Source organism: Macrobrachium rosenbergii, chromosome 48, assembly GCF_040412425.1.
Source record: "Macrobrachium rosenbergii isolate ZJJX-2024 chromosome 48, ASM4041242v1, whole genome shotgun sequence".
Taxonomy (NCBI): domain Eukaryota; kingdom Metazoa; phylum Arthropoda; class Malacostraca; order Decapoda; family Palaemonidae; genus Macrobrachium; species Macrobrachium rosenbergii.
Window position 1 is genome coordinate 13926381 of NC_089788.1, and position 26746 is coordinate 13953126.

Below are 26746 nucleotides of genomic sequence, written 5' to 3' on the forward strand. Positions count from 1 at the left end.
TGAAAAGTTGTTTTGATTTGGGATGTATGCTTTTCTTTTTGTTTTCCCCGAAACATCCTTCTCATTTTCTCCACTTTGTATGCTAAAAAATTTATTTTACCTTCAATGATTTTCACCCCAAGACTGCTTATTTATTTATATGACACTGCAGGGGCAATAAATATACCCTATCCTTCATAAGGGCATCTTAGGAAGAAACTGCACCACTTATTTTACATTGCATTCTCCTGAGAGAGTGCTTTACTTCTGTAACCTAAATGGTCAAATTTTAAATATCTTATTTTTTTATAGTTCACACTCTCAAAAAATCTGAACAAGCCTTTATAGCCTCTTTTGATAAGTGACAAATATCCTCATAACATCAGTTAACTTATCGTTTTCCCTATTTACATTCTAATTTCAGTCGCACAATTGCCTTATCTGTAAAATTTGCATTTCACTTGTTCTATGTGTAAGATTTTTGTTGATTATCTTCATTCTAATGTTGTCTCTCCTCTTTTGCATACGGGCGGTTTGAATAATTATGCAGTATTGTAGTTCTTCCCGCGGCCTTCAAAGTTCAACTGATTTGAATTCAGCGCGGTTATTTTACTGGGTGTGAACTATCGAAGAATGTTTTATATTTTATAAAAATTATGAAAGAGGTTGCTGAAAAGTAGATTATTAATAACAATAAGAATATATACAATCCAAATTTAACAGTATATACAATTCACGATGCCGGTAATTTTGAGCTAAATTATGATAAATTTTTAAGATGTGAGACCCATCAAGTTCTTTCTGAGTCGGCCATATTCTGCGTCCAAACGTGCAGAGGTAACTTCACTTGTGTTTTTGGCAAAATCTGTGACAATTAGAGGACAAAAGTGTATTTCATTAGCTAAAAGATTGAAGGGAAATGACCGTTATCGAAAATAGAAGAAGCAGATTCAATCTTTAACCGTTGAAAAGCAAAAATACAGACTTTGTTTACAACACGTGAGCGGCTTTAGCTCGAGTGATGTTGGGAGGGAATGACCAAGTGTGCATGTGGAATCGGCCCAATCTCTACTTATTTTTTTCATTTGTAAATATTATTTCTTACGTGAATTCATGAATTGGATATTATCCAACAATTCCTGACGTTTATTTGTAAGTGGTTTGTAATTTACAGGTTTATAGGCCTAGGCCACTTTTCAGTATGGAATTAGCTTAGGCCTAGAAAAATTGTTACCTGGTATCTACAATCCGTATGGTAGCTCAGTATGTTTTGTATGAGGGTAGATTATAGTTACAATGCCTAGGCGTTGCTATGTAATTTTTGGATTTTGTTCCCCCTATAATTTTGTTCGTGGATGTCAGGCCAATTCAGTCCCAATTCTCACCTTGATAAAAGGTTAGCCAACTATAAGCCTAGCCAAAGTCCTCCAGGACCAAAATACGAGAATTCTGACTTTCTTTTGTTGTATGAACTTTTTAGAATTAGGCCAGCCTATTGGAGCCAGTTTGGACGTTGGGGTCGTAGCTACAAGAGGAAATTTCAGCCAGAACAAAAGCCAAAAATATAGGGGTTTCCTTATCCCGAAGAATAATTGGGCTAGTTTGCAGAACGAGGGGACTGCCTCCAAACGGAAGTTTAGTCCATTGTACGTAATGCTTAGCGTTCCTTTTTGGGGGGGGGGTCTAGGGGGGAGTGAAGCCCCAGGGGCAGGTGAGGGCACAGCAACCCTTCATGAGGTCAGGGAGATGAGGTCTGGTTACGTCAGGTCATGGAGGGGTCAGGGGTACAGTAGCAGGCATTTCCGTAGTAGGCTAGGTACCTCAGAGGGTCGGTATCAAAACTCCAGACCTTTCTTAGAATACCATGTCTTGACCTGACCAGACATTGCCTTCCTAACCTAACTTACGGTGCCATGCCCTTCATGACATCGGAATTCTTTATCCGTGTATAAGGATGAAGGTTTGTGGACTAAATGCACCAACACTAGTCCGAATGCACTGAGTATCTGGTCCCATTGCACCACTTCCTAATTAAAATGCATCTATCCTTGTGGTCCCAATGCACCAACTTAATTCACATAACTTCTCTTTGGGGGAACTTTATAGGTATCTATTCACTTTGCAGGATTATTTTCTTTGATATAGTGAATCCTTTACAAAGTCTGAATACAGTAAGAATATTACAAAGCTAGCAAATACATTTTGCTATGAGCAGAAGGTTAAAGCTAACCAAATAGGCCTAAAATGCATTATTCCTTATGGTCCCAATGCACGAACTTTTCGCTCAACTCCTGTTCTTTGGGTAACTATAGGTAACTAATATATATATATATATATATATATATATATATATATATATATATATATATCAGGATTATTTTCTTTGATAAAGTAAATAATTTTAAAAGGTCTGAAGAAAAATAGAATACAACACCAACAAACACATCATGCTTTGAGGGAGAAGTTTAAAACTACTACCTTGTCAGGTAGCTACCTCTTGATTTAACTGCAAGCCTAACTGTTTCTGAATAAAAGTAGAATATTACAAAGCTAACAAGACACTTGAAGGCTTCTGCCAGTAAAATTCATAGCCCAGAGACTAAGCTGGGGTACATAAAATATAATAAATATTGATATCAAATGTTTAAAAGGTTGAATGATACAAAAGCTTTAGTAAAGAAGTAATCTCTATTTAAATTACCTAATAACTACTTTTAAGAAGCCAAAAACTTTGAGATTTACAGTTTTCTAGTAAGAATGACAAAAATTTGATACCAGAATCAACCAGACTACAAGCACATTTTTATGCAGTGTGGTGCATTCAGACTACAGTATTTACAAAATGGTGCATTCAGACTAAGTGGTTAGTGCATTCAGTCTAGGCTAATGGTGCATTTGGTATTGTGCACTTTGTCTAGTTAAAATACATTTCCATACATGTCAGTGTCAGCGATTGATTGTCTCATGTTTGGCATGCAGAGGCCCAGAGCCCACATCATCTTAGACTTATTCAGTGCTTTTTGGCCTTGTTCCTGTTGGAGACGGGATATGGTAGTGGCAGAAGTAATCAAGAAGGGAAGCAGTAGATGGAGTACCTAGGAATGATGATAGACACTACAGTCAAAGGTTTGATGGAGAGATGCTCACATCACCAAGCTTGAGATAGCATAAAATTTCCTGGCCCATCAAGATGGCAAATCCTTCTGGGGCACTTTAGTCCATTGATAAGCTGGTCGCACATGATCACCTCACGTTCAAAGTAGTGGTGCTTGAAGGAGGGATGGTCGTACACAACTAGTCCCCCCTAAAGTATGGATCCCAGAATGTAGGAGGTGAAAGGGGTGGCTGGACAACTGGAAAACTTCTGAGTAGGAATTCCTCTGAACAGTGTTGCCCTGGAGATGCTAGTGTTCTAGGACACATCAAAGGCAAAATGGGGAGTATACCAGAATGGCTTCTTTATTTTAGGTTTGTTGAACCAAGAGTATGCCATCCTACCTGTCAACATCATTGAAATGGGGCTGTCCCAAATCACAGTGTAAGCCTTCTGAGATGAGTTGATGGGATTTTTGGTAGGACTGACATAGTGTCTACATGAACAGGGAGGGATGATATCTCTAAGATATGTGCATTAGCGAGACGAGTGCATGTGTGGTTGTCGATCGTGCTGTGGAGCTGTCAGCAAGGTAGATCATTAACCATTGGAACATTATAGCTGACCAATTCAGCCATCAAGGTCAAGTTGCAGGGTCCCTTCACATATACATAGACAGAAGGATATTTGAGGGTTTTTTTGTTGGGGGGGGGCCACCCTCTGGAAGTAGACCTCTCTGCTACACCACTCGGTGGAAAGCTGCTTGCAGCATGTTTTGCTTGCTGTTGCCAGACCACTGGGCAGTGGAGGAGGATTCCTTCCAACATATGTGGGACAACTGCAGTGTGTATGCCTTCCCTGTACTGGCTTGATAAGGACAGTGATTAACGGACTGATGTGGTCCCAAAATGGGCGACAAGAAAATGGTACTGGGATCTGTTGCTGCTGTTAGTGGTGAGGCATTACCTGTGCCATTTCCACCAGTCTGTCCAGATGCTCACTCTTCAAGGCTGGTGTGGAGGGTTTTCTCAATGAGTTACTGTGATGTCTTATTTAGTCCGACTATTGAAAGCATGTGTCTACCAAGCAAAGGGATCTGTCTTTGTTGATTGGTGTCTTGCAAGAAGTATATGTATCTCCACTTTTCTGCTGATACCTCTGCCATGACAAACTCATCTTGGTTGCCGCAGTAAAAGGTTCCTGTTCTGTCCTGCCCCAACTGTTAAGTATATCAAGAAAAAAGGCTCATCTTCAAAATTTGCTTTTATTACATTGGCATGGCAGCATAGAAATAAGTGAATGTATTTCTTATCCAATCTCCTTTTCAGTAAAGTTGATATTTTGTGGTGATGAAATTGATGTTACTAGAGTCAAAGAGTGCATTTGGGTCCCGTATGTTGTGATTCGAGTAATAGTCTGATAGGTATTAGCTGACCTTTTTTTGGCAGTTTGATAGGGATCCATTTACTCTACTTCCACTCTTCATTTCTTTTATTTATGCATTAATATGAGAACAACAACTTCAAGTTTTGTGTATTCTGTCACCTTGTTTATCTAAGCTTGAGTTTTGGTTTAGAGATAACTTATTAGATTTTCTTTATCTGCAGTGTGCTTTTGCTCCGTTGACATATGAATCATTATTGTTGGAATTATGTAGTTAAGCGTGCGTGGTAGATTCTTGAATCCAGGACAGTTTTTCCAAATGCTTTTTACACTTTTGATGTAATGGTTTGAAAGATTTCAGTGTTTGTTTTTTAATACAGTAATTCATCTCGAGCAATAAATGCTTGAAATCAACCCAGTTTGCCTTGAAGTTAAGTACTAACAGGGACAGAGTAGGAATTCTAGTTTGTGTTGTGTTTGATGTTCAGTTGATTCCTCTCCATATTGCATTAGGAAAATTAAAATCCCCATATACTGTACTAATGTAACTGGGATTGGGTAAGGCCAGGGACATGCTGATACTGTATTGTTCAGAGTGATGATTAGGAGGGACTGCTGTAATGGCAGGCTGTGGTTGAGGTTATATAGGCTACAAGGTGGTGGGAGCCATCTAAGATGATGGGGCTTAACTTATTTGCAGGAATTGCTAGGAAAGGCCACTGTTATAAGTACAATACAGTTGGTTATTTGATACAAGATAACCCCTCCCTTTTATTGGGCAACCTGATTTGACATATACTTTAGTTTGAACAACCCTCAGTGAAGGCAAGGCACTTAAAATTTTATGAAGTCTTCCTTCAGACCTTGTTATTCCCTTTTGTTGACAGTAAAGTGAAATGTGCAGATACAAAATAGTAGGGCCCTAGTTGTTCTTGGTTGCTGTTACCATCAAGAGGTGTTGTATTTATGTATGTAGTGAAGTACAGATGTGAGTAAGGGTGGTTGGTTTGTATGATGTTCAATTTGTGGAGGGGTCTAGGTGGTGATGAGTACAAGGACTTGAGGGGATTAAGTTGTAAGATGAAGTTGGGGTTGGGGTTTGATTTTGGGGGAGCAGAGGGGTGGAAAGAAGAGTGTTTGGTGATATCATGAGGGAAAAGATAGGTGTATAGAGATAGTAGACCTTTTGAACACTTGGTGATAGATATATTGGCATTTGTTTATATTGCAATGTAGTTGCTTGGTTAAATTTTCGTAGTAATGTGTTGGTGGTATTTGTGACTTATTTTTTCCCTTTATACATTCATGTGAAGGTATGATAGGAAATCATTTAATTTTTGGCATAAAGGTTAATGATAATTTAGGGCATACCTCATTCTTCTGCCGAGATGGCTCCCTCTAGAAACCTGGATATGTTATCACTAAAATTACCTCCACTCTGGTTTGGCTGCGGTTTGTTGGTAACAGATAGGATGGAGGAGAGTGTTGGATGTGAAAGTGCCAGTGGAGTAGGGTGTCATTTAGAAAGGAAGTCTGTGGCAGGGGTAACCCAAGGTCCACCTGATTTGGAATTTATGTTCTCAGACTTCTAACTAAAGACTGCTATTAAAGTTCAGTTATACCTGTGCAGTTAGGCCTGCTCAGTCTGCCTGTGCAGGCAAACCTTCACCACTAATGATAGTCTTCATCAATCCTCTGTAGCAGCCATGGCATCAACAGACAATGCTCTTGATGTATTTGGCTTGCTGATAGCTTACAAAAATTCATAAACGTCAAGTAAGATGTCCAGTAGAAGAGTGGTTGAAAAAACTAATTGAATACTTACATGTGAATTTGTCAATAGTTTAAATTTGCCCCCATGTAGCCTATGTTCATAATGTTTATTGAATATTTTATGAATGAAGGAAGAGTTTCATGGCAAGATAATTTTGTTAAGTAATTGTTTGTTTTCATTTCAAAGTTGACATGTATAGGCCTAATATTGGTTTTCTGTTTTATTAAAATGCTTAATACTGGTTTGTTTTCATTTTAGGAATAACTTTATGATGTGTTACAACAAGTGAACATCCATACAGTAGTTTACCACTGTTCCTTTGTTTCTTTTTTGTGTGTTGATTAGTCCAATTTCTTTTCAAAACTGACTTGTATGGGATGTGAGCAATGAATAAACATATACAGTTTGTATTAATATCGATACATATTTTTATCAGAAAATGAACGTTTTGTTCTCACTTTAAAAATAAATCACTTATAGGATGCATAGTCATGAAAAGATGCATTACAGTATAGACCTTTTTATGTTTGACATTATTTTGCCATAATGAATACAGTATTCTCATTTAAAAACTGACTTGCATATGTGGTTTATAAGTCCCCCCCCCCCACTGGAGTTTAAGTGCGGCTGCACAGGCTGTTTGGCCAGAGGCATATCAATTGAGATGAGCTATTTACTCAGGCTGCCTGCGCAGGATGGAAAAACTGTCCGGGTTGTTCACATTAACGTTTAGGTTTGCCTGCACAGGCCAACTGTGTATGCATAACCATACAGTTACAACATGTTAGTGGTGGCCTTAAGGGTGGGGAGCCCACACCTTTTATCTTGCAATTTTCTGTCGTTTTGCCTAATTCATCAGGAGATCAGCACCACCGAACTAAGTTCCGAACTTGTTGTTTGGTTCCTACGCAGCCAAGAAGTGGTGTCTAGGAGCTCCATTTATATGGACTTGATGTTAGTTACAGTCCCCCTGTGAGGCATGGGAGTTGTAAGCAGTAGCTGCTGCTGTTGCAATTGCCAGTTGATCCAAACCTGAGGAGAGGATATTTTGTGGATTTTGAGACAGTTTCAGGAGTCTGTGTCCGAATAGGCACTCCTTTGATAACGACACTACCTTAGTTTCAGGAGTCTGTGTCAGAATAGGCAATCCTTTCATAATGACACCAAGGTAGTGCCGTGGTTACACTATCCTCCTCCAGAGATTTTTCATTCATTGAAACATTGACCAGGGTAGCAGGCTCCTACTTCCTTTCTTGGTCCTTTCTTGGAACTTAGGCTCAGTTCTTTGTAGATTTTCAAGAGGCTGAAGACCCAAGATAGACACTCCTTGGTGTGATGGCAGTGACACCAAGGTAGTGCCATGGTCAACAAAAGGTCCTGGTGTCCTTTCATCTACTCTATTGCTGTGCAAGAACATGAGCAGAATGAGGAACATTCAGTACAGTGGCCAACCAGGCATCCCAAGCAAGATGTATGTAATTACAACAATTATTTGCTTAAGTCAGAAGGTAAGGATAGTTGATCTTGGCACCTTGGCTTCAGGGAATTCGTTCAACCTCTGAAGAAGCTTGATCATAGTCATCCTTTTCTTGACTTGCTGAAGTTGGTACTGTTCTGTTCTGTCTTCTTGCACTATTTAAAGTAAGACATCTTTGGTACCCATTTACATCTGAAAGCGTACGCCTTTTGTCATTCTACATGTGTTGAAAGTGTTCAGTAAGATGGATTATTCCACTTCTTTGGTCTTGTGGTGCCAATGACAGTATGGCGTTTATGTTGCCTCTGTAAAGACTAGACTTTCAACCCAGTGCCAACGACTCGTTTGTTAACTTCGAGTTGGCAGAGAAACGATGTCCAAATCGCAATTTTTTTAACTAGTGAGGTGATCAAACGAGTGCCCCACAACTTCCTAGTGGACATCAGTAGGTTTAGGGCCAGATCTTTTGAGGCTAGAGACATTGGTCTGCCCATCATATTCAGGAAGAACCTGTCAGTTGAGTACTAGGATGGAATGTAATCGTGCAGAACACATTCATCTCCTTTTACCTCAGGACATTGCCCATAGGTCCTTGGCCTCCTTTTCCTTGGATCCTATGGTGGATGCTCAACAAGTCTTGAATTTCACCCAGCTCTTGGGGACAGGTTGCATCTCGCCTAAGGTGTGTGGCTGCAAGGAGAAAGTGTGTGTGGGACTGGCCTCCTCCCTTTCTCCTGTCTTCCTTCCTCATCCAGTGGGCAGAGGAACAGTGAACGATTCAGCATGTGCTGGACTGGCTTGCATGTAGGTGATCTAGATGACTGAGTATCCTGTCTATAATCTAGCTCTATTTGCATTATTAAATGCAAATCTTCCCTTCTCTATAGATAGCAAGGGGAGAGAAGGACTGACTATGAGCAAACCAGTTGGTTATTCTTAGCTTTATAGTCTCCGACACTGTGGGTTCATCCAAACCTTTTCGAATCAAGGATATTACATTCCTTTAATTCGAAATGCCCAAAAGTCTGATGATTGAACATCTCTCTTGTTCAATAGATTAGAGGTATGGTCTCCTTCCTTTGCTCTTTCATGACCAGGAAGAGAGTACCAGGTGAGCCAAACTGCCCAGTCATTTCAGAGATTTACTCAGAATTCTCCCTCCAAAAAGTAAGTCTCTCATATGTAAAGACTGAAGGTTTATTTTTGTTTAGTAACAAATGACAAATTTTTAAAGTAATTTGTATTTTTCCTGACATACAAACCTGAGGTTTTTACATAAAGGGTCCACCTCATACCACCACTCATTCTCTTACCAGGGTCAAAAGGTAAACTGGGTAGAATTGAATGCTCACAGACTTGGTGGCCAGTACTTTTGCCCCTACCATCGGTAATTATTAATATAACCACCTTGCAAAAGGTTAACGCCTGGGTTTCCAGCTCATTGAAAATTAATCCCACATGTAAAGACCTCAGGTTTGTATGTTAGGAAAAATACAAATTACTTTAAAAATTTTGTAATTTTTAGGGCTCAAAGCATTTGTGACAACTGTACTGGGTAGAAGTGTTGTGCTCATTGTCAGTAAACACCATTGCCATCGCTAATTTCAGGATTTATGGAGGGGTGTACTTGGAGGATTTATGCCAGCTACCAGTGCACATATTCAATTTGGTAGTGAAGAACATTATCATCCCAGGTTTTGTTGGAGGGCTGAATGTTACTGAAGACTGCCTGAGCAGGAGGAACCAATTCTCCTGTCAGGAGATCCTTCACAAAATAAGGTTTGCAGGATGATTTCCCAATTCTGGGGAACAGGGATGGTGCTTACATGCATGGAGGTTATCCAAAATACCCTGACAAGGTTTTCCAAGTAACCTTTACAAGGGAAATGGGCTAGGTTCATCACTTACTGTAGGAACTGGAACGTGTTTGGACTCATTGCCACTATTTTTCTGGTTACAGATTTATATTACTGTTGTTATTACCAGAAGTTTTTTCTGTTTCCTCCTGAGGGATGCAGGTATGTCTTCTCATACATTTTGTTGAAGGGAGCCATCAGTATAAGGGCATGAGATACTTGGACCTGATTCATCACTTTGGTCAGATAGTTCCCAGCCTCAGTAAGACCAAGCTGGGATTTAGCTCTAGTCCTTAACGAGTTGAAAGCCACTAACAAACTTGTCAGAGAGGTCCTTATTCTCAAGCTGACCATGAAGACTGCTTTCTTAGTAGCTGTGGTATTTGAGAAGACAGGTTTCTAAGAACAAGGTAACATTCTGACTAAGGCAGATCTTTGTGAAGGCTTATTCACAAGGCTGTGGGTGATTTTTTATTAACTAATTATAATAATCAATCTCATCCTCCATGGAATTTAAACATACCAAGAAATTAACTTCTAAGTTTTGCCCCAGTGATATATCCAGAAAGCTCCTGCAAGTTTTTTTTTTTTTAAGGGGGGAGGGGGATCTGTAGTGGCTGCTGGGCAGATTGTACAGGATGGGGACACCAGGAATTTTTCATGACCACTACAGTAAACTCCCCGTATTTGCGGGGGATGTGTACCATAACACACCCACGAATAGCAAAAATCCACGAATACAGGCAGTCCCCTGGTTAACAGCAGGCTTGGTTAATGGTTAATGGTTTTGTGCTGCTTGTCTGGGGACGAAAATCGGCAATTTTCGGCGCCGAAAATCGCTGATTTCTGCTTATCAGCGCCGATAACCAAAAATTGGCACTTTCTGGCGCCAATAAGCCCGAAAAGGCGCCAGAAATTGCCGATTTTTGGCTATCATCACACCCCCAGAACGGAACCCCCACTGATAACCGAGGACTGCCTGTACCTAAAACCCCTCCAAAAAGACTTTGAACTGCCTATTTTGATAGTTTAAACATAAAACCCTCTATAAATGCTTATACCCGAGTGTTTTAATAGTTTTATCACAAAATGCAGCTAGTCATGAAAATGATATGAAAATACAGTAATTAATGAATATGTCTCAGTGAAAAATACCACGAATGGGCGAATTTTCTGCGAATACCTGAGTCCGTGAATAGGGGGGGTTTACTGTACTTGTTCTCCCTCTAGGACCTTCATGGCTCACATATCAGAGTCTGACCACTGTCCTGCTACAGTATACCTCTTCATCCTCTCTTCTAAATTTGTATTCAGGTATCTTATGGTATTATTAATGGGTTGTCCACAAGCGATGCTTTTATTACATGAAATTTTTCATACAAGCTTGATGGGAAAGGGGGAGATACAAAAGGCAAGGATAAGGGTATCACTGGAAGTAGGGGAGATTTCTGCTCATTTAAAGCAGGTTGGTGCAACTAGGAAAGTTATATAGAGCATAAGGAATCCTATTATAATTGGTTGTTATGGAAAACTTGTTACATTACAAAACGTGTTTATATCAGTTGCTCCCAGGTCGTGGATTCACTTGCAGTGTTACACGGTGTTACTGACATGACACTATAGACTTTCACTGAAAGGTTCCTTGCAGCCTTTTGCCACTTCTTTATCTGTTACATTCGGTCTTTTCCCAGCTAGAGGTATGAAATTCTTAACTTCACCTTGCTGTAAATTCAACTGTTGTTAAATAACAAATCCTTTGGGTGAGGCAATGGGTTGTAGTTGTGACTATATGAAGTTCCTGCAGTGGGATATTGTTAGTGTTCCTTGCTCAGCACAATTTAGAATTTGTTGCATCTGTTTATCCCCCATATTGCATTTTGTTGTATGCTATTCATCTGTTCCTAAATTCTTTGGCCAAGCTGTATAAGAAACTGTCAGTGTTTCTAGGTGGGCTTGTTAAACCAGTATGGTAATCATACACCCTAATTTTTAGTGCCCCCTTCTGCACTGAACAATAAATGTCATTACTGTATAAACAACCACATACAATGCTGCTCTCCTTGTGGTGGCATGCTTAGCTAAGAACATGTCAGTTAATTAAAAAATGGTCTTCATACCACACTTTAGTGGTAGTGTACAATTACAGTGGTTATTTTTTATCATGTATGGTTTTTTGTATACTGTGGTGTTCAGTGCAGAGGGTTGTTAGAGACCCAATTCATGCTCAGTTGCAGCCTTCAGGTGAGAACGGTGTGGGCGTGGTTTAACTGTATCGTTGCGTGTATGGCGGGATTTTAATCCTAAGGTTCGAACTCACAGGCGACCGGGCAGCTCGAGACCTGTTTGAGCAGGCCTGAATGTATGTGAGGTGTCTTCAATGTGGCATGCAGGCTTATCCTCAGTCTATGGTTAAAAGTCGCAGGAGAAGCACCCATTTAGTAGGCGAGCACTATGTCAGACACCTGAGTGGATAAAAGATTTTGGAGCGAATTCATTGATATATACAAGCAACATCCATGTATATGGAATATTAAGAGTAAAGACTATTCAAACAGGAATATGAATAATGAAGCGTATGAGATATTGGTGAAGAAACTTCATAGATAGTTGAAGAAATCATGAGGCTCCCAAACTAAATGTGACAACAGGTTTGTGTGTGAAAGTACTTCTCTTTTTGATAACCATTCCTTTATCCAAACCCTTTTCCTCCTCCTCGGCTGCTTACATTTCATGTAAGCTACAGTAGAAAAAGCTAGAATCCGCAGCTCCCTCTCTGACACCACCTTTCCCATTGCTGGCCGAGAGTAGACTAACCTGATTTCACTCAGGCTGCCTGCGTAATGTATGGGTACGGTTTCGGTCGTCCGGCCACTGAAGCTCCGCCCCCAACCAGAGACCTGTAGGTAGTACTGTTGCGTGAATGGGGCCCCTTAAAAATTTATGAACTCATGTCAGGATACAAATATCTGTACAGTACTGTGTGGGGAAGGAAAATGTAAGTTCTTTGAAACATTTCTTAATGGAGTGCATCAAGGATAACTAATTTTTGTCTTGCTGTACAGTCAAAGCAGTGGAACAGTCTTCTTACTATAATTATTTTACATTCAGTTCTCTACTATTGTTTTTTGATTAAAAAATGCACCTGGTGTTTTTTCATTTTTTTTGACAGTTGTTTTGTATGCTTAATGTTTCTAGTCATACCTCATCTTTTTGACAGGCATAAACAAGCAAAATGGTGCGAATGGATGCTTTGGCGGATGCTCTCAAGAGCATAAACAATGCTGAGAAACGTAGCAAGAGGCAGGTGTTAATCCGACCCTGCTCCAAAGTAGTTGTCAAATTTCTGTCTGTAATGATGAAACATGGTAAGTATCCCTTTCCTTTACTGTTTATTGTAAAAGAAATGGACTAAAAGTTCATTTTAGTTACGGCTCCTAGTATAAAGTGAATTTGCAAGACCAATATACTGGTATACAGGGGGGTTACTTGGCATATATTTACAGCACTAAGGTACCGTATTTGCCAGCTTATTAGATGCACTTTTTTATTTTTAACTTTTTTAATTTTTAAATGTATCAAAAAACTGTCCTTCCAATGCTGCTGTGTTATGGATGGGAGACTGAGCGACGTAGGCTAGGACTAGCATACTGGATAGACACGAAAATTGTTCCTAATAGTAAAATATTGAAAAACAAGCCCAATTATTACAGTAAAGTGTGTTACCTGTAATAAAATATTGAAAACAAGCCAAATCATCAGTCTGTTATCACAAACTCGAAAAGTTGCTCACGACATGTCGGCGGTTAACCTATAAGGGAAGCTCACTTCATCTCACTGCACTTCCATCCCAAGCATACATAACCCACACCTGATATGTCTTACATTATATGTGGACTGTTTTACCTTTAGGAAACATTTATTCTCTAAATAAAAAAAAAATTTCATCCGCCTGTCAGCCATTTGCAATGAGTGGATGTAAACAAAATAATACACTGGCCGGGTTGTCTGTTGTGGTAACACATGTATATTGAAACAACTATACAGCTGACCGGAGAGGAGGTAAGAGTTTGGGTGTGGTTTCCTATAAAGTAACGTTGTTAATTTGTGGTGAATTTCATACAGAGGCCAAAACCATGGCTTAAAAACGAAAAGGAAGGCACTGCTATAACATCACATTTCAACTAGTCATACATCTTTCCCTACAAAATCGCTTTAAAATATCTTTCAGTAAGTGTACATAGTCCCAGAAGTCTGACTGTTAAAAAATCACTTATCATTTATGTCAGAGGCCGTGGTTCCCTTCCATAGGCTTCTGTAAGCTAGGAAGAGTTAACAGGTGTGCTGAACCTCCAGTCAGTCCAGACTTTTTTTTCCTCCCTCCGAAAGTTAGTCTATAAGTTAAGACCCAGGTTTGTTCTTCATATGAACAAATGACAATTTTATTAATCAATTTGTATTTTTCGTAACTAACAAACTTGCAGTCTTAACTTATAGGGCCCACCTTTAGCCACCCCTCAATCAAATTTCCTGGGATGGAAGAAACATGCGGTGTTATTCCTTCAATGCATGCAGGAAGAATTTGATGGTTGCCACCTAGGCCTATCAGCCTACCTTGTTGCCACCAATTACTTGTTGGTTATTTTTACTGGTTTCCAGCTGGCACTGGAAGAATTATCCATAAATTAAGACTGCAGGTTTGTTAATTATGAAAAATACAAATTGATTAGTAAATTTGTCAATTTTCTACAAAATATCCTTGTAAAATAGGCATGCGGCTTATGTGAGGGTGCATTTTATACGCTGGCAAATGTGGTAATTTGTTTTTCAGGCTATATTCGAAAGTTGATAAGATCTTTTTTTCAGGCTATATTGGGGAGTTTGAGATAGTAGATGATCATCGTGCAGGCAAGATCGTTGTAAATTTAACAGGTCGTCTTATCAAATGTGGTGTCATCTCTCCCAGATTTGATGTTTCTATACATTCAATTGAAAAGTGGACCACCAACCTTTTGCCATCTCGTCAGTTTGGGTAAGTTTTATTATGCCCAGCTAGATGTTGTCCGATCATTTCTACCTAAATAGTGGAGAGGCATTTGAATTTTTAGTAAATTTAAATGCTGTGGGGTTGGTAGTAAATGAAATCTAAAGGGATCCCAGTGTTTTGTACTATTTTGATGAAACAGAATGTGGTTGTCAGGTTTTATAACAACATTTTGATGTGTATCAGACACTTGAGAACAGTGTTTCCTTAATTGTGCCACTTACTTTACTTTGTGTAACTTAATATTGGGCAAAGAAGCCATTGAAATTTGGGTTATTGTCTTTTTGAAGATTAGAAAACTATTTAGCATTTGGTGTCTAGTTTTCGTCACCCTGTTCCACAAAAGTATCCTAAACCTTTACCCACGATTTTAGTCGTCCCTCAAGCTCCTGTAATCTTGTCTACAGTTGGGCTGTTAGGGATTGGCCCTCTCAGTGAGGTAATGCCATCTAGAAGACACAGTTTCACTGGATTAGGGTTCCAAGCTCAGGTTCGAGCACTTGCCGCCTTTACATTAAGAAAAAATAATAGTGGTACAGCTTGCCGCCTTTACATTAACCCTTACGGGATGGATTGAACCTGAGTGTGAAACAATATTATGCAACACTGATATGGTAAGAATGGGGCGAGAGAGAGTTGCCAATACTTCTATATGCTATAAATTCACTAATGGCAACTTTTTACTGACCTGAGAGTCGTATACCAGTATTGCCACAGACGTCTTTATAGCCATCAGTAATGCTTGTGACTCGAAGGGGGAAAGTACTGCATCTCTCTCTCATGAGAGTCTTTTTGTAAATTTGCTTCTAAATATACAAAGGTGTAGCTGTTGTTTTTTTTTTGTCTTTGTCTTTTACGATAGTATGTTGGTTGTAAATGTAATTTTACAAAGAAAATTGCAAAGAAATATTAGAAAAAGCATGTAAAAGTAAAAAAGTTACTGAATCATCTTTCACGTAAATTTACGTGAATATTTTTCAACAAATATGCAAAAAATTTGTTACTGCTTTTATTTCTTATCTGTTTTGATATTTTGTGAGCAGTAATAATAATTTTACAAAATACAGTAAATTTATTAAATAGAAAAAACATGTAAGTCGGTAAAATTTACGATTGTCTTGTAAATGAGGACCCAAATAGTCATTTTCAACTTCCCGGAAGGTAGGGAAAATTTTTTAGAATTTTTTTATTTATACAGTGTAAATGTACGTGTCATTCTCTTTCCATTGATGTGATTTTTTTTTTTTTATTTTGCTGACTTCAAAGTTTTCCTGGTCTGGGTTGCTGCACATTGATAAATTATGCCATCCCTTAAGGGTTAAGAAAAAATAATAGTGGTACAGCTTATCTTCTAAGCTACAATCATTGACACCTGGCACATGACCTTAGTTACAACTGAACTTAGTTACAACTGTTGGCAACAGGAGGGGGTCATTGGCTTAGTCAGCCAAGACCTTTGTGCTGCAAGAAACTGGCTATCCTTTGGTGTTTTTAGCTTGTCTGCTGCTCATATAGATTGGTACAATTTACAGTTCTTGTTTAATAGAATGCATGATAGCTCCATAGTGATTACTCAAACGCTGTACAATAAAATCATAACTAATGAAGACAAAATGACATTAAATGGAGATTGAATCTTGGAAACTCTGAGGAAGAGTAATATGCAGTTTAGGCTCGCTCTGAGTTGAATTTATTTAAAGATTAAAACAAGCAAATTGGACAGCAGACTGAGTAAGAATTGTAGTTTAGACTGAAATTGTATTAAAGTTATTCAGTCTAGTAATATCTATACTGCTTTATGGATTAGAGGAGAATAAAATTACAGGTGTTCCCTTTGCATATGGCTTGGACATGTCTTTTGCACCACCCCAAAATAGTACCTATTGTTAGCTGGGCTCTTGTGGGCACCAGAAGTTGGACAACCCAGACCTACATGGTTGAGAACCATGAGAAGGGCTGCCTGGAGATTTGTGGAAGAAACAGGGCAAGAGAGACGTGAAACTGTTAAGAGTCAATGATGATGGAGCCTTGTATTGGGTTAGAGGGATCTCAGACCAGGAGAGAGTTTTCTCCTGAAACCAAATATCTATATGGTCTTTCTTCACTATTACTTCAACTTTCAGATTTTTTCAGCATTGCTGAGGCTGAAGTTTATTTTTAAAGCCAACAGTGGAAGCTGTGGTCCTTGTCAATCTCTTGGTAATGTATGGTTCTCAGGTTTCAAAATGGTATTGATATTTCAAGGACTGGACTATCTCTTGGAAATGGTCCGTGGACCCCTGGGATGGGATTATAGTTTTTGGGGTTGGACTCCTAGCATTCTGTCTGACTTGCCAGTCAGTATATGAGATTGGAGTTGATTGTATTTATATAATGGTCTCAGTCCCATTAAGTAGTTTTTGCTGACATTTGTCACCTTAGTCATGTTGGTGCTATCCTTTTTTGGTAAGGCTGGAGGAGACATATGGGAGTCAATTCCTACAGGTTTCATTAGTGGAAGGGTGAGCTCTGTTAAATGCTAGATATAATAAGACTTTGGAACCTTATCAACCTGGAAAGGAATCAAATATATCTCATTTTGCTACCAAAATTTGTCAAGGTTCCTAGTGATGAAAACAAAGAACAAGTGCTGAGACCAGAAAAGTACTCAGAGTAGTATCCATTCCCATTTTGGTTTTGACTCTTGCCCTGCTCATGATAGTCTTACAAGGTGTGATCATAAAGTATCAGGACTGGTGCTACAGAAAGAAAACTTCAACACTTAAAATACCATTTTAGCGTTTAATTTCCTTCAAAGTAGTCCCCTTCAGAAGCCAGACACTTTATCCAATGCTGTTTCCATTGATGGAAACGTTCCTGGAACTAGTTTCCCTTGTAGTCGAAGAAAACGGTCAACAGTGTCTTCACATTGCTTCGACCATTCAGAGAGGCTGGGGTCTTCCACTGCGAAGACTGAGCCTTGGTTTCAGGGTCATAGCCATAGGCCCAAGATCATCACCTGTTATGACTTTTCAGAGTTTTCATCGTTCTCGATGCAATCGAGATCTTGCGCAACTGAAACTCGAGTTTCTTTTTGGTCAGCTGAAAGCAGTTTGATCATAAACTTGGCAGACACATGTCTTACACCCAAATCTTCTGTGAGAATGGACTGAACTGAACTGAAACTTGCACATCCTCCAATAACTCACGGATGATGATTTACCCTCACAGCTGCAGTGTTTCTCTTGGTTCTGCTGGTTGTGGGTTTCACAGAACGTTCTCCACTATAGACCTTTTGTCGGGCATCTTGAAAACGTTTGAACCACTTGTACACTCGTGCATGGCTCAAACACTCCTTTCCACATACTTTTTGCAACTTTGCTCATTTCCACATACTTTTTGCAACTTTGCTCAGGTCTGTGCGCAGGCATCGCCATGCTTTCGGCAAAATTTGATGCAGATTCTCTGCTCAACTTTCTCCATCATAGTCAGTGCGACGACTACACACTACATACATTCCTTCCAAGCACTGCTGTAAAGAGCAGAAGTGAGCAAGGACTGAAAATGTAGTACATGCACAGTTGGGGTCAGTCAATCTGTCAAGTGCCCTCATTCTGCATATTTAAGCTCCTTTACTATAGCAACAGTCCTGATACTTTATGATCACACCTTGTAATAAAGGAAAACAGGATGTGTGTGTGAGCCTTGTTTAGTTAAACATTCCATATGATAATATAGCTTAAAGAAAACCCTGCGTGGGGGAAGATAATTTCTAAGTGGCTTTACAATTGTGGTTTTGTAATTTGTTTGTGAACACAGTTCATTGTAAATATTTGAGAGGACTGTAGTCTTGAGATGCAAGTATATTGTTGTCCCTGCTGTGATTTTTTTTTTTTTATCTTTCTTTGCCTAATATAGCTTAAACGGCATGATGACCTTGTTCCTTACTATGGAAATATAAGCACCAGGACACAGGATTTGGTTGTAACATACAGTATATTCATATTAGCATGAAGCATAAGGATTTAGTATCTGGTATTAGCTTGTATTTTCGTAGTAGCATGAAGCATCAGGACTTAGGCTCAGGTGGTAGCTTGTATTTTCATAACAACATGGCTCTGGTAGGTCGGATAATTGCTAGGCACGAGGAATACGTACTCCCACGCACAAAGAACAGAGAAACAGTATGAACGAATATGAGACACAACTCTGAAAAAATGTGAACTCTAGGACGGCTGCAATCACAATGGAAGATAGGTTGACCCAGGTGTAGTGTAAGGATTTTGTTTTTCAGAGATGATTCAATAACAGCTGAACGTAGGCAAGCGTAAAATACTCCATGTATATGAAAGTGTAGGTTCATATGTTGGAGAACGCACAAATTTGTTTAATTTGGTATTATTTTCATAATAATAAGATCTGGTACTAGCTTGTATTTTTTATAACATGGATCTGGTAGTAACTTCCCATAGTATCTCTTGTTTTTCACTTCAATTTCAGCTCTGTTAAAACTCCCACAGTATAGAAAAAAAATTACCTTGTTAGGTCGTAATAGCATCCTCATTCTTAAAATGTCCCATGATTACAACAGATCTGGGTGTTTTTTCTTATGTTATTTTCAGCACAGTAGACCTTGTGTTCTCAATTTTTTGTTTGTACACCAGATTGTTTTTCAAGGCTTAGTCATGAATATATAAAACCTTGAATTGATGAAAAAAGTGTTTTCATCTCCAGAACAGCTTTCTTCCTAGTTTTTTACACTTTCTTTAAGGCATAATGAAAAAAAAATTGGTCCAGTTGTAACTGGGTCACGCATGAAGAGGTACTGTAACTTTTACTTAAAGTTGGGAATACAAATAGGTCAATCATTATTTCATTGAAAAGGTTTTGATACCAAGCTTTGTGTTTTTCCTTTAACAGGTATGTTGTTCTTACAACATCTGGAGGTATCATGGACCATGAAGAAGCAAAAAGGAAGCACCTTGGTGGCAAGATATTAGGATTCTTCTTCTAATAAAAAAAATGAGATGAAACTTGTCTTTTTACGGTATATCCCTTGTTTGGATGCTGCAGAGGTTATTAGAATATGGAAAAGTGGCATAAGTACACTTTAATATGGGTAGTTACTGAACATGAAATTATGTAGCACATGATCAGGTAAAGTCTTTTTCAAGTTCCTCAGAAGTGTAATACAAGACTACTTGACATGAAGGTTGAAAGATTGGTAAATACATATAGTTATTTTTTAATTTTTTTTTACAAACCAGGCAATAATATGTACAGAGTAGCAACTGCATTTAAAATATTCTTCCGTCTACCCCTTCCACTTCTTTGACTTCATTTATCTTGTGCATCACCTTAACAGTATTGATTCGAAGTAATGTTTGTTGGTTTCGATGAACTGAAAAAGACAGAATAACATACATAATTGTGTAATACTATATTTAAAAGATTCACAGAAATGTGAATCTGGAGTGAAGCTTAAAATCCTAACATACATAATTACATAACTGTCTGTATTATATTTAAAAGGTTCACAGAAATGTGAATCTGGAGTGAGGCTTAAAATCTTAAGACTAGCCTATTTAACTGGTATAAGTTGTTTTATATTGGCTACTCTACCTGCAAGTAGTGTACGATATATATTGCACAAAAAAAGTAGGATATGAGAATTGGTTGGGCCAGAATGTTTTGACATGGAAAGCATTATTGTGATGCTTGAGTTCTACAAAACATGGAAATGACCAAGTAATGTAAACTAACATCTGCATTAATTGCTTAACAGTTTTGAAGAATGGTAGATTGACAGGAGTGAAGAAAAATATGTGCTGAATAAGGATTGTTAAAAATAGTGCACACCCACACCCTTTCAGAAATTTTTTTTTATTTATAAATAAAAAGGTTGGACAGCAATAATAAAGGATACAAAGTAAGGATATAAGTGGACTGGGGGAAGAGAGAGAAAAAAAAAAACAGCAGCAGCACTAAGAAGCAACTGGTGAAAGGTGTTGGACTTGGGTAGCCGTGACTGAAAAATGGTAATGGAGGCCACGAAAAAAGCTAAATTGCGGATGCAGCTGGGGGACAAAGGGAGAATGATGCAAACTCCCTTCAGTAATGCCCACTGTGCACCAAGTGATGAGCACGGGCTGCACTATCCCCTACAAGGCCGAGGGAAAAGAATACCACCACAGAAACTAAAAGCCACCCAGACTTCAACAAACAAAAGAAAGCATACAAAAGACATAAGAAGAGGTATGGTTGAAATCTACGAACTTTTCCCACAAACTGGTCTTATTACCCTCCCATGGCACCCTGAGAAATGGAAACACTGAAGACCAACAGGAATAAAAAGCAACTGATAAGCTAACAAGAATAACAAAGTTGGCTATTTTCCCAGTGCCAGGTCAAGCTAAATTTTCATAAGTCGTAAAACTTGATAATGCACCAAAATGAATAAAGAGCAATTGCATTACTAGTAATGGAGAAGCAGAATGAATAAAGGGCAATTGCATTACTAGTAATGGATAAGTACAAAATAGGGGAGTCTCTGGAAGATACCAGTGAAACAGGGAGCCCCTAGAACTATGAGCAAAACAGAGCTTATGAAGACTTGAAAGGAAGTAGTCAAGTAGGTATTGGATGCCTCCACATGAATCGTATGGCATCACAAAAAATTATAGTGCAAAATACTGAGTACAGTAATGAATGTTTAATAACAGAAGTATAGTCAAGTAGGCATTGGTTACTTCCATATGAATCATATGGCATCAAGAAATGATATAGAGTGCAATACACTGATGACAGTAAGGAATAATTAATACCTGAAATGCACTACAATTATATTATTCAGAACATGAACCCTATTCATATGGAACATGTCCACAGGGGGCCACTGATTTGAAAGTCAAGCTTCTAAGTTCATTTCAAAGAAGTAACAAAGGTAATGCGAAATACAGAAGATATAAGTTATTTGAAAAGAAAAAATAATCAGAATAATACAAAAATAGATAAAAATGTAAATTAATAAAATACAGTACAGGAATTGTTTTAGGGTACTAAGGCACTGCATCTTCTCTTGAACCTTTAAAGTTAAATTTACAAAACATTCATAAGTGTGAGGGATAAAGGACCTTTGGAACTGAGAAGTTTGACAGCAAGGCACATTCACTGCATATTGGTGCCACTGTTTAGCATATCTGGTTGCTCTCAGCATGAGAATTGTAAATGAAAGATCTGTTAAAATACAACTTGTCAAAAATTGACAAGACCATCTGTTGATGGTCCAAGTCATACCTACCACCTCAAACTGCTCTATTGAAGAGAGAGGAATCTCTTCAGACTTATTCAAAGTGATGCATGACCTCATAGGGATGGAATGGAATTTAATATTTAAGCCAAAGGCCAAGTTTTGCAATGTAAGAGGTCGGTCATTCAGCACTAAAAAAGGAAATTGAGAGTAACAAGGTCTTCAAGTTGCATCTAGAGGAAAACCTCGCAGTTGCACTATGAAACAATTGTTAGGAGACAATGGAAAGTACAGTAAAAGGGAAGTGGAACGTAAATGGAAGGAATATGAAAGGAGGTACAGTAAAAGGAATGAAAGGGATTGCAACTAGGGCCGAAAGGACGCTGCAAAGAACCTTAAGTAATACTTACAGTGCACCAACAGCAATGACCTTATAGGTCCCAGTGCTTGGCCTTTGGCCTAAATTTTGGGTAGTTTGCAGTTTACCGGGGGCAACCGTGCAACAACCAAATCCCTCCGCATAGGTAAGTAGTTCGACCTCAACGCGACCCGACTGCATTCATTCTAGCACAGAATTCAGTGTTAACATGGCGTCTTCCCATCCGTGGTACAATGGTACAATGAAAAACCTGTACAACTCTTATTTTTCCATGTATCGCATCAATAAAAGGTATCTCTAATGTTGAATGTCCATTCAAAGCTTTTCTAGAACTTAATAAATGGAAACATCCATTAGCTCAAGAGTCAATGCCCAGGGAAAATACATTCTTATTCCGGTGACACTCAAAAAACACGGGACGTTGCCGTACAAACGGAACAGCCAATGCCAGACATCCAAAACAAAAGAAGAAGAATCGACTTGCCAGAATGGCCCGACAATTCTGATTTCGAATAGTAAGTAAGTATAGCTTAGTTTTACCAGACCACTGAGCTGATTAACAGCTCTCCTAGGGCTGGCCCGAAGGATTACACTTATTTTACGTGGCTAAGAACCAATTGGTTACTTAGCAACGGGACCTACAGCTTATTGTGGAATCCGAACCACATTATAGCGAGAAATGAATTTCTATCACCAGAAATAAATTCCTCTAACTCTTCATTAGCCGGCGGTGGGAATCGAACTCCGGCCCATCGAATGACGGTCTGAAGCTCAACCAACTCGGCCAACAAAGGGCTATCTCTGATTTCGAATAAGGTACATGTTTTTTATATATATAATATAAGGGGGGTACGGTAGGATTCTCTTGGCTAGGATAGTAAATCGTTGATAACTAGAGGTTAGGGGTAAAATTTCTTCCCCTGTAACCCCTGTGGCAAGCACGCGCAGCGCCATTCTGCCACACCGAAACTGAAATCAGAAATGTGCAAAAAATTACCGCTAAAATTTTGTGATAAACATTAGTTTTCGTCCCTCCGCCAATTTTCTTGTTAGAGCTTACTGCCATCTAGTAGTAGGTTCTGAAAAGAAAATTGGCCGAAGGTAGGGTTGCCCCGGTAAACTGTAGCCGCTCCTAAATTTCATATTCTATTCCATTCCTTAGCAAATGAGGAACACTGCTAAGAATTGTGGCTGGAGAGCAAGAACAGATCTTAAAACTTTTGGAAAGATCTCACAGATTCAGACGGTTTGCACTTGAAGGGGTGAAGAGCAATCAACAAAGCAGTAGACATGAAAGTAGCAGGACAAGTGCTGTATTGGTTGAATGGGCAAGTATGAAAGCTAAGGCCATATGGAAATGTAAGCACAAAGTTAAAAGACAAAAGACTGTGGAGAGAACTAACTCCCATTCTAATCCTTAGGTGAAAACTGAAAAATTGTTAATGATGATGACCAGATCACTTGGCAGGAGCTCCATCAGACCCTTCAAGTGTCTGAAATATAACTTTCCATGGATGCCCTGATAATGCTATGTGCCTCTGTCTCTCTTAATTACTTATTACAAATTATATAAATCTACTATGATGCTGAAGTCTGCTGGATCAATACTCACATGCATACTGCACTACAAACTTAAGTACTGTATCTGCTAAACATGGTGCCAATTTAAACATGAAAAGTAAAAACCATAAATTTACCAGGCAAATTCTGTCACACTAAAACGCCTGAATAGTATGAGTATAAACTTGTACATGAATAAATTTCATACTGCTGTAGAACGTTTAATTTGACTTTATCATCAAACAATATGACTGGGATAACTGTCCTTTCAAGAAAAATGATACTATATCCCTTTTAAAATTATTCAAAAATTTTTAAAATTGGTTGATCCATGCTTATTAAACCATCTAAGTTCAGTCAATACTTTATAAAATCTACTTACATTTAGTTCTCCTTGAATTGTTGCGTCTCAAACTGAAGAAGTTTATTTGGCAGTGAGAGAGATTCTTTTCTATGACAGTTGCTTCAACACTCACTAAATCTTTACTTAGAAGAGGTCTGCCAAATAAGGTGAAGTCTCTTCCCCCAACACACAACACCTAGAAGTAAAATAATACAATGATTTAATTACTATGTACTGTATTTAACATATTCTATTTATTATTATTATTATTACTCAGATGAAACCTATTCATATGGAACAAGCCCACAGGAGTCACTGACTTGAAATTCAAGCTTCTAAAGAATATGGTGTTCATTAGGAAGAAGTAAGACGAGGTAAAGGAAAGAAGAGACCTCAGTTATCAGAAAAGAATAAATAAATTAATAAATTAACAAAGTTGAACATTAAGGCTGAAAGTGAGTGGCATTGGTTCCTACATTTTTGCCATAAATCTATCTACCTCAGTTTAAGTACTACTTAAGCATTAGTTATTGTTCCCAATAATAACTATTGTTTCTACAGTGAACAGCTAAAGACAAAACTTCAGACTGAAATGATATAAATTACAATAATAGCTTATATTTCTGTACCGTTAGGCGAGTCGATGTTCAAACAAAAGATGATCAAGTGGCTGACCTGCGTGACTATCTAGTACACCTGTTCTTCACCTGGTGTGTTTTGAATGTTTTAGCACATCAGAATTCTCCTTGACAGCCCATTAAGTAGTAGTGGGGAGGTTGGGCAAGGTTTAACAGTAGGTAATTATCCAAATAAATTTTAGTATGAAAATTTATATAATTTGTTAAAGATAGTTGATTCCCACACTGGGAAGAGGATGGTGGGTAGTGCAACTAGACAAAATTCACTCAACCAATTGAGCTATAGGTTTCTTGCATGAAACCCAAAACATTCTAACCTGATCTGGAATCCTTTCTGGATCTTGCTACCATTCAAGTAGCAAGGCTCTTGCCTGTGTGCAGCAAAGGGTAGTTTTGTGGAGAAAACTGCTTCAATTCAGCTGGAGTGAAATAGAAGTGCTGTGCCTGGGCCCAAAAGCCCCAACACCGACAGTCAACTAAAATTAACCTTCATGATATAAAAGTACACCTCTATACAACATATGTACTTTCACGCTCCCCAAAATAATAAAGCCCTTGATTTAATACAAAGAGCCTAAAAGATTGCTCTTTTTTTCAGTTCAGGAAAAGACTTCACCTGCTAACAGTAAAGGACTAAGGGCTTTACTGTTTTCAGGTGCACTTCTGCATCCTTAAGGTAGTGTGTGGCAAAAACTAATTTGCACTTCTACCAAGCCATATTAATCACATCCTCAAGCAACAAATTTGCTATAAAACTAGGTGAAGTTCCACCCACTCTTACATGTAAAAGTTTACACCATCTTCTTTGACAAAGACATTCTAGGTTTCCTAAAAACACAAAACAAAAAGTTAACTTAATCTCTTCCAGGCTTAACCAATCTAAATAAATTTTAACTGCCCTTAACAGGACAGAGAAGTGTTTCCTCTTCCTTACCTGGAAGGAGGTTAAATTTGGTATTCTTAGTTCTCCAGAAAACTTAGCTCTGAGGCACAAAAGATAAAATAGCACGTCCTTTACAACAGCCCTGTAGGAGAATACTTGCATTAAACTTACTCTTTTAACTGCTGATAGTGCTAACAAAAAGGGTTATCATAGTAAATACTTCAAAGGAACTTATTCCATGGGCTCAAAAGGATCTGCAGATAAAATTATAGAACTACATCTAAATTCCAGAGAGAGACTGATACTGAGCTATGGGGGATCCAATCTAAATTGATCTCAACACCTTCAGGTGCTAATCATTAGCCTGATCCAATTGCACATGACATACCAAGAAAAGCATGGAACTATAACCCTGAAAGTGGACAGCAAAAATTTCTTACTATATCTGAGAAAGTGTCTACCTGAAAATTCCTCTAGAACAGCACCCAGAGCAATACACAAATTGCTTTTGATGCACGGCCATAGTTGTTTCTCTTCTTGATGAACCCTTAAGGGACAGTCTAAATATATATCAAGCACAGGCCCAGCACCAGGCAAACTTTAAGGTTAGCCAATTTAAGAAAAAACACATCAATGGAAAGATGAAGATAAGCAAGTGCACATGGCGTAAGAAAAAAATTCTAAAAGTTTTTCCCTACCTTCCACAGGAAGTTGAAAGTGACTATTTATAACCCTGGGTGGGGCCTCTTTTACAAGACACCCATAAAAATGTGTTAATTTTACAAGTTAAGCATGTTTTTTCTAATAATTTGTTTTATTTTGTAAAATTACAATTACAGCTCACACAATATCATAACAGATAAGAACTGAAATCAGTAACAACTTCTGAGTATATCTGTTGTAAAATATTTATGAGATTTACTGAGATGGGGAGATGCAGTAACTTTTTGTGAGGTACAGGTATACATGTTTTTTCTAATATTTCTTTGCACTTTAATTTGCAAAATTACAAGCATAGCTGACATACTATCATAGAAGATAAGAACTACAACCAACAGCAATCCCTGGGTATATTTATGAGCAAAGAAATAAAAAGAAATCCTGGAGTAGC

At 38.4% G+C, this 26746-nt stretch overlaps 2 protein-coding genes across 3 annotated transcripts in view; one reads left to right on the forward strand and one right to left on the reverse strand.

Moving 5' to 3' along the window:
* The first annotated feature begins 677 nt into the window (after nucleotides 1-677).
* LOC136831274 (small ribosomal subunit protein uS8A) lies at nucleotides 678-19616 on the forward strand. 2 transcript variants are annotated; one of them, XM_067091375.1, is made up of 4 exons: nucleotides 678-816; nucleotides 12781-12928; nucleotides 14427-14592; nucleotides 19504-19616. In XM_067091375.1, the coding sequence occupies exons 2-4, from the start codon at nucleotides 12796-12798 to the stop codon at nucleotides 19595-19597; spliced, it is 393 nt and encodes a 130-aa protein (XP_066947476.1). In that variant the 5' UTR covers nucleotides 678-816; nucleotides 12781-12795; the 3' UTR covers nucleotides 19598-19616. The 2 variants fall into 2 exon arrangements, with proteins under 2 accessions (XP_066947476.1, XP_066947477.1); XM_067091376.1 differs by having other exon boundaries at nucleotides 809-1066.
* Nucleotides 19617-19812: 196 nt separating this feature from the next.
* Nucleotides 19813-26746, reverse strand: part of mRpL21 (mitochondrial ribosomal protein L21) — a 32610-nt gene continuing 25676 nt past the window's right edge. The window contains exons 4-5 of the mRNA XM_067091374.1: nucleotides 24154-24310; nucleotides 19813-19984 (exon numbers count right to left, since the gene is read on the reverse strand). Coding sequence (XP_066947475.1) covers nucleotides 19881-19984; nucleotides 24154-24310 — 261 coding nt within the window. The 3' untranslated portion in view covers nucleotides 19813-19880. The remainder of the gene's footprint in view (nucleotides 19985-24153; nucleotides 24311-26746) is intronic.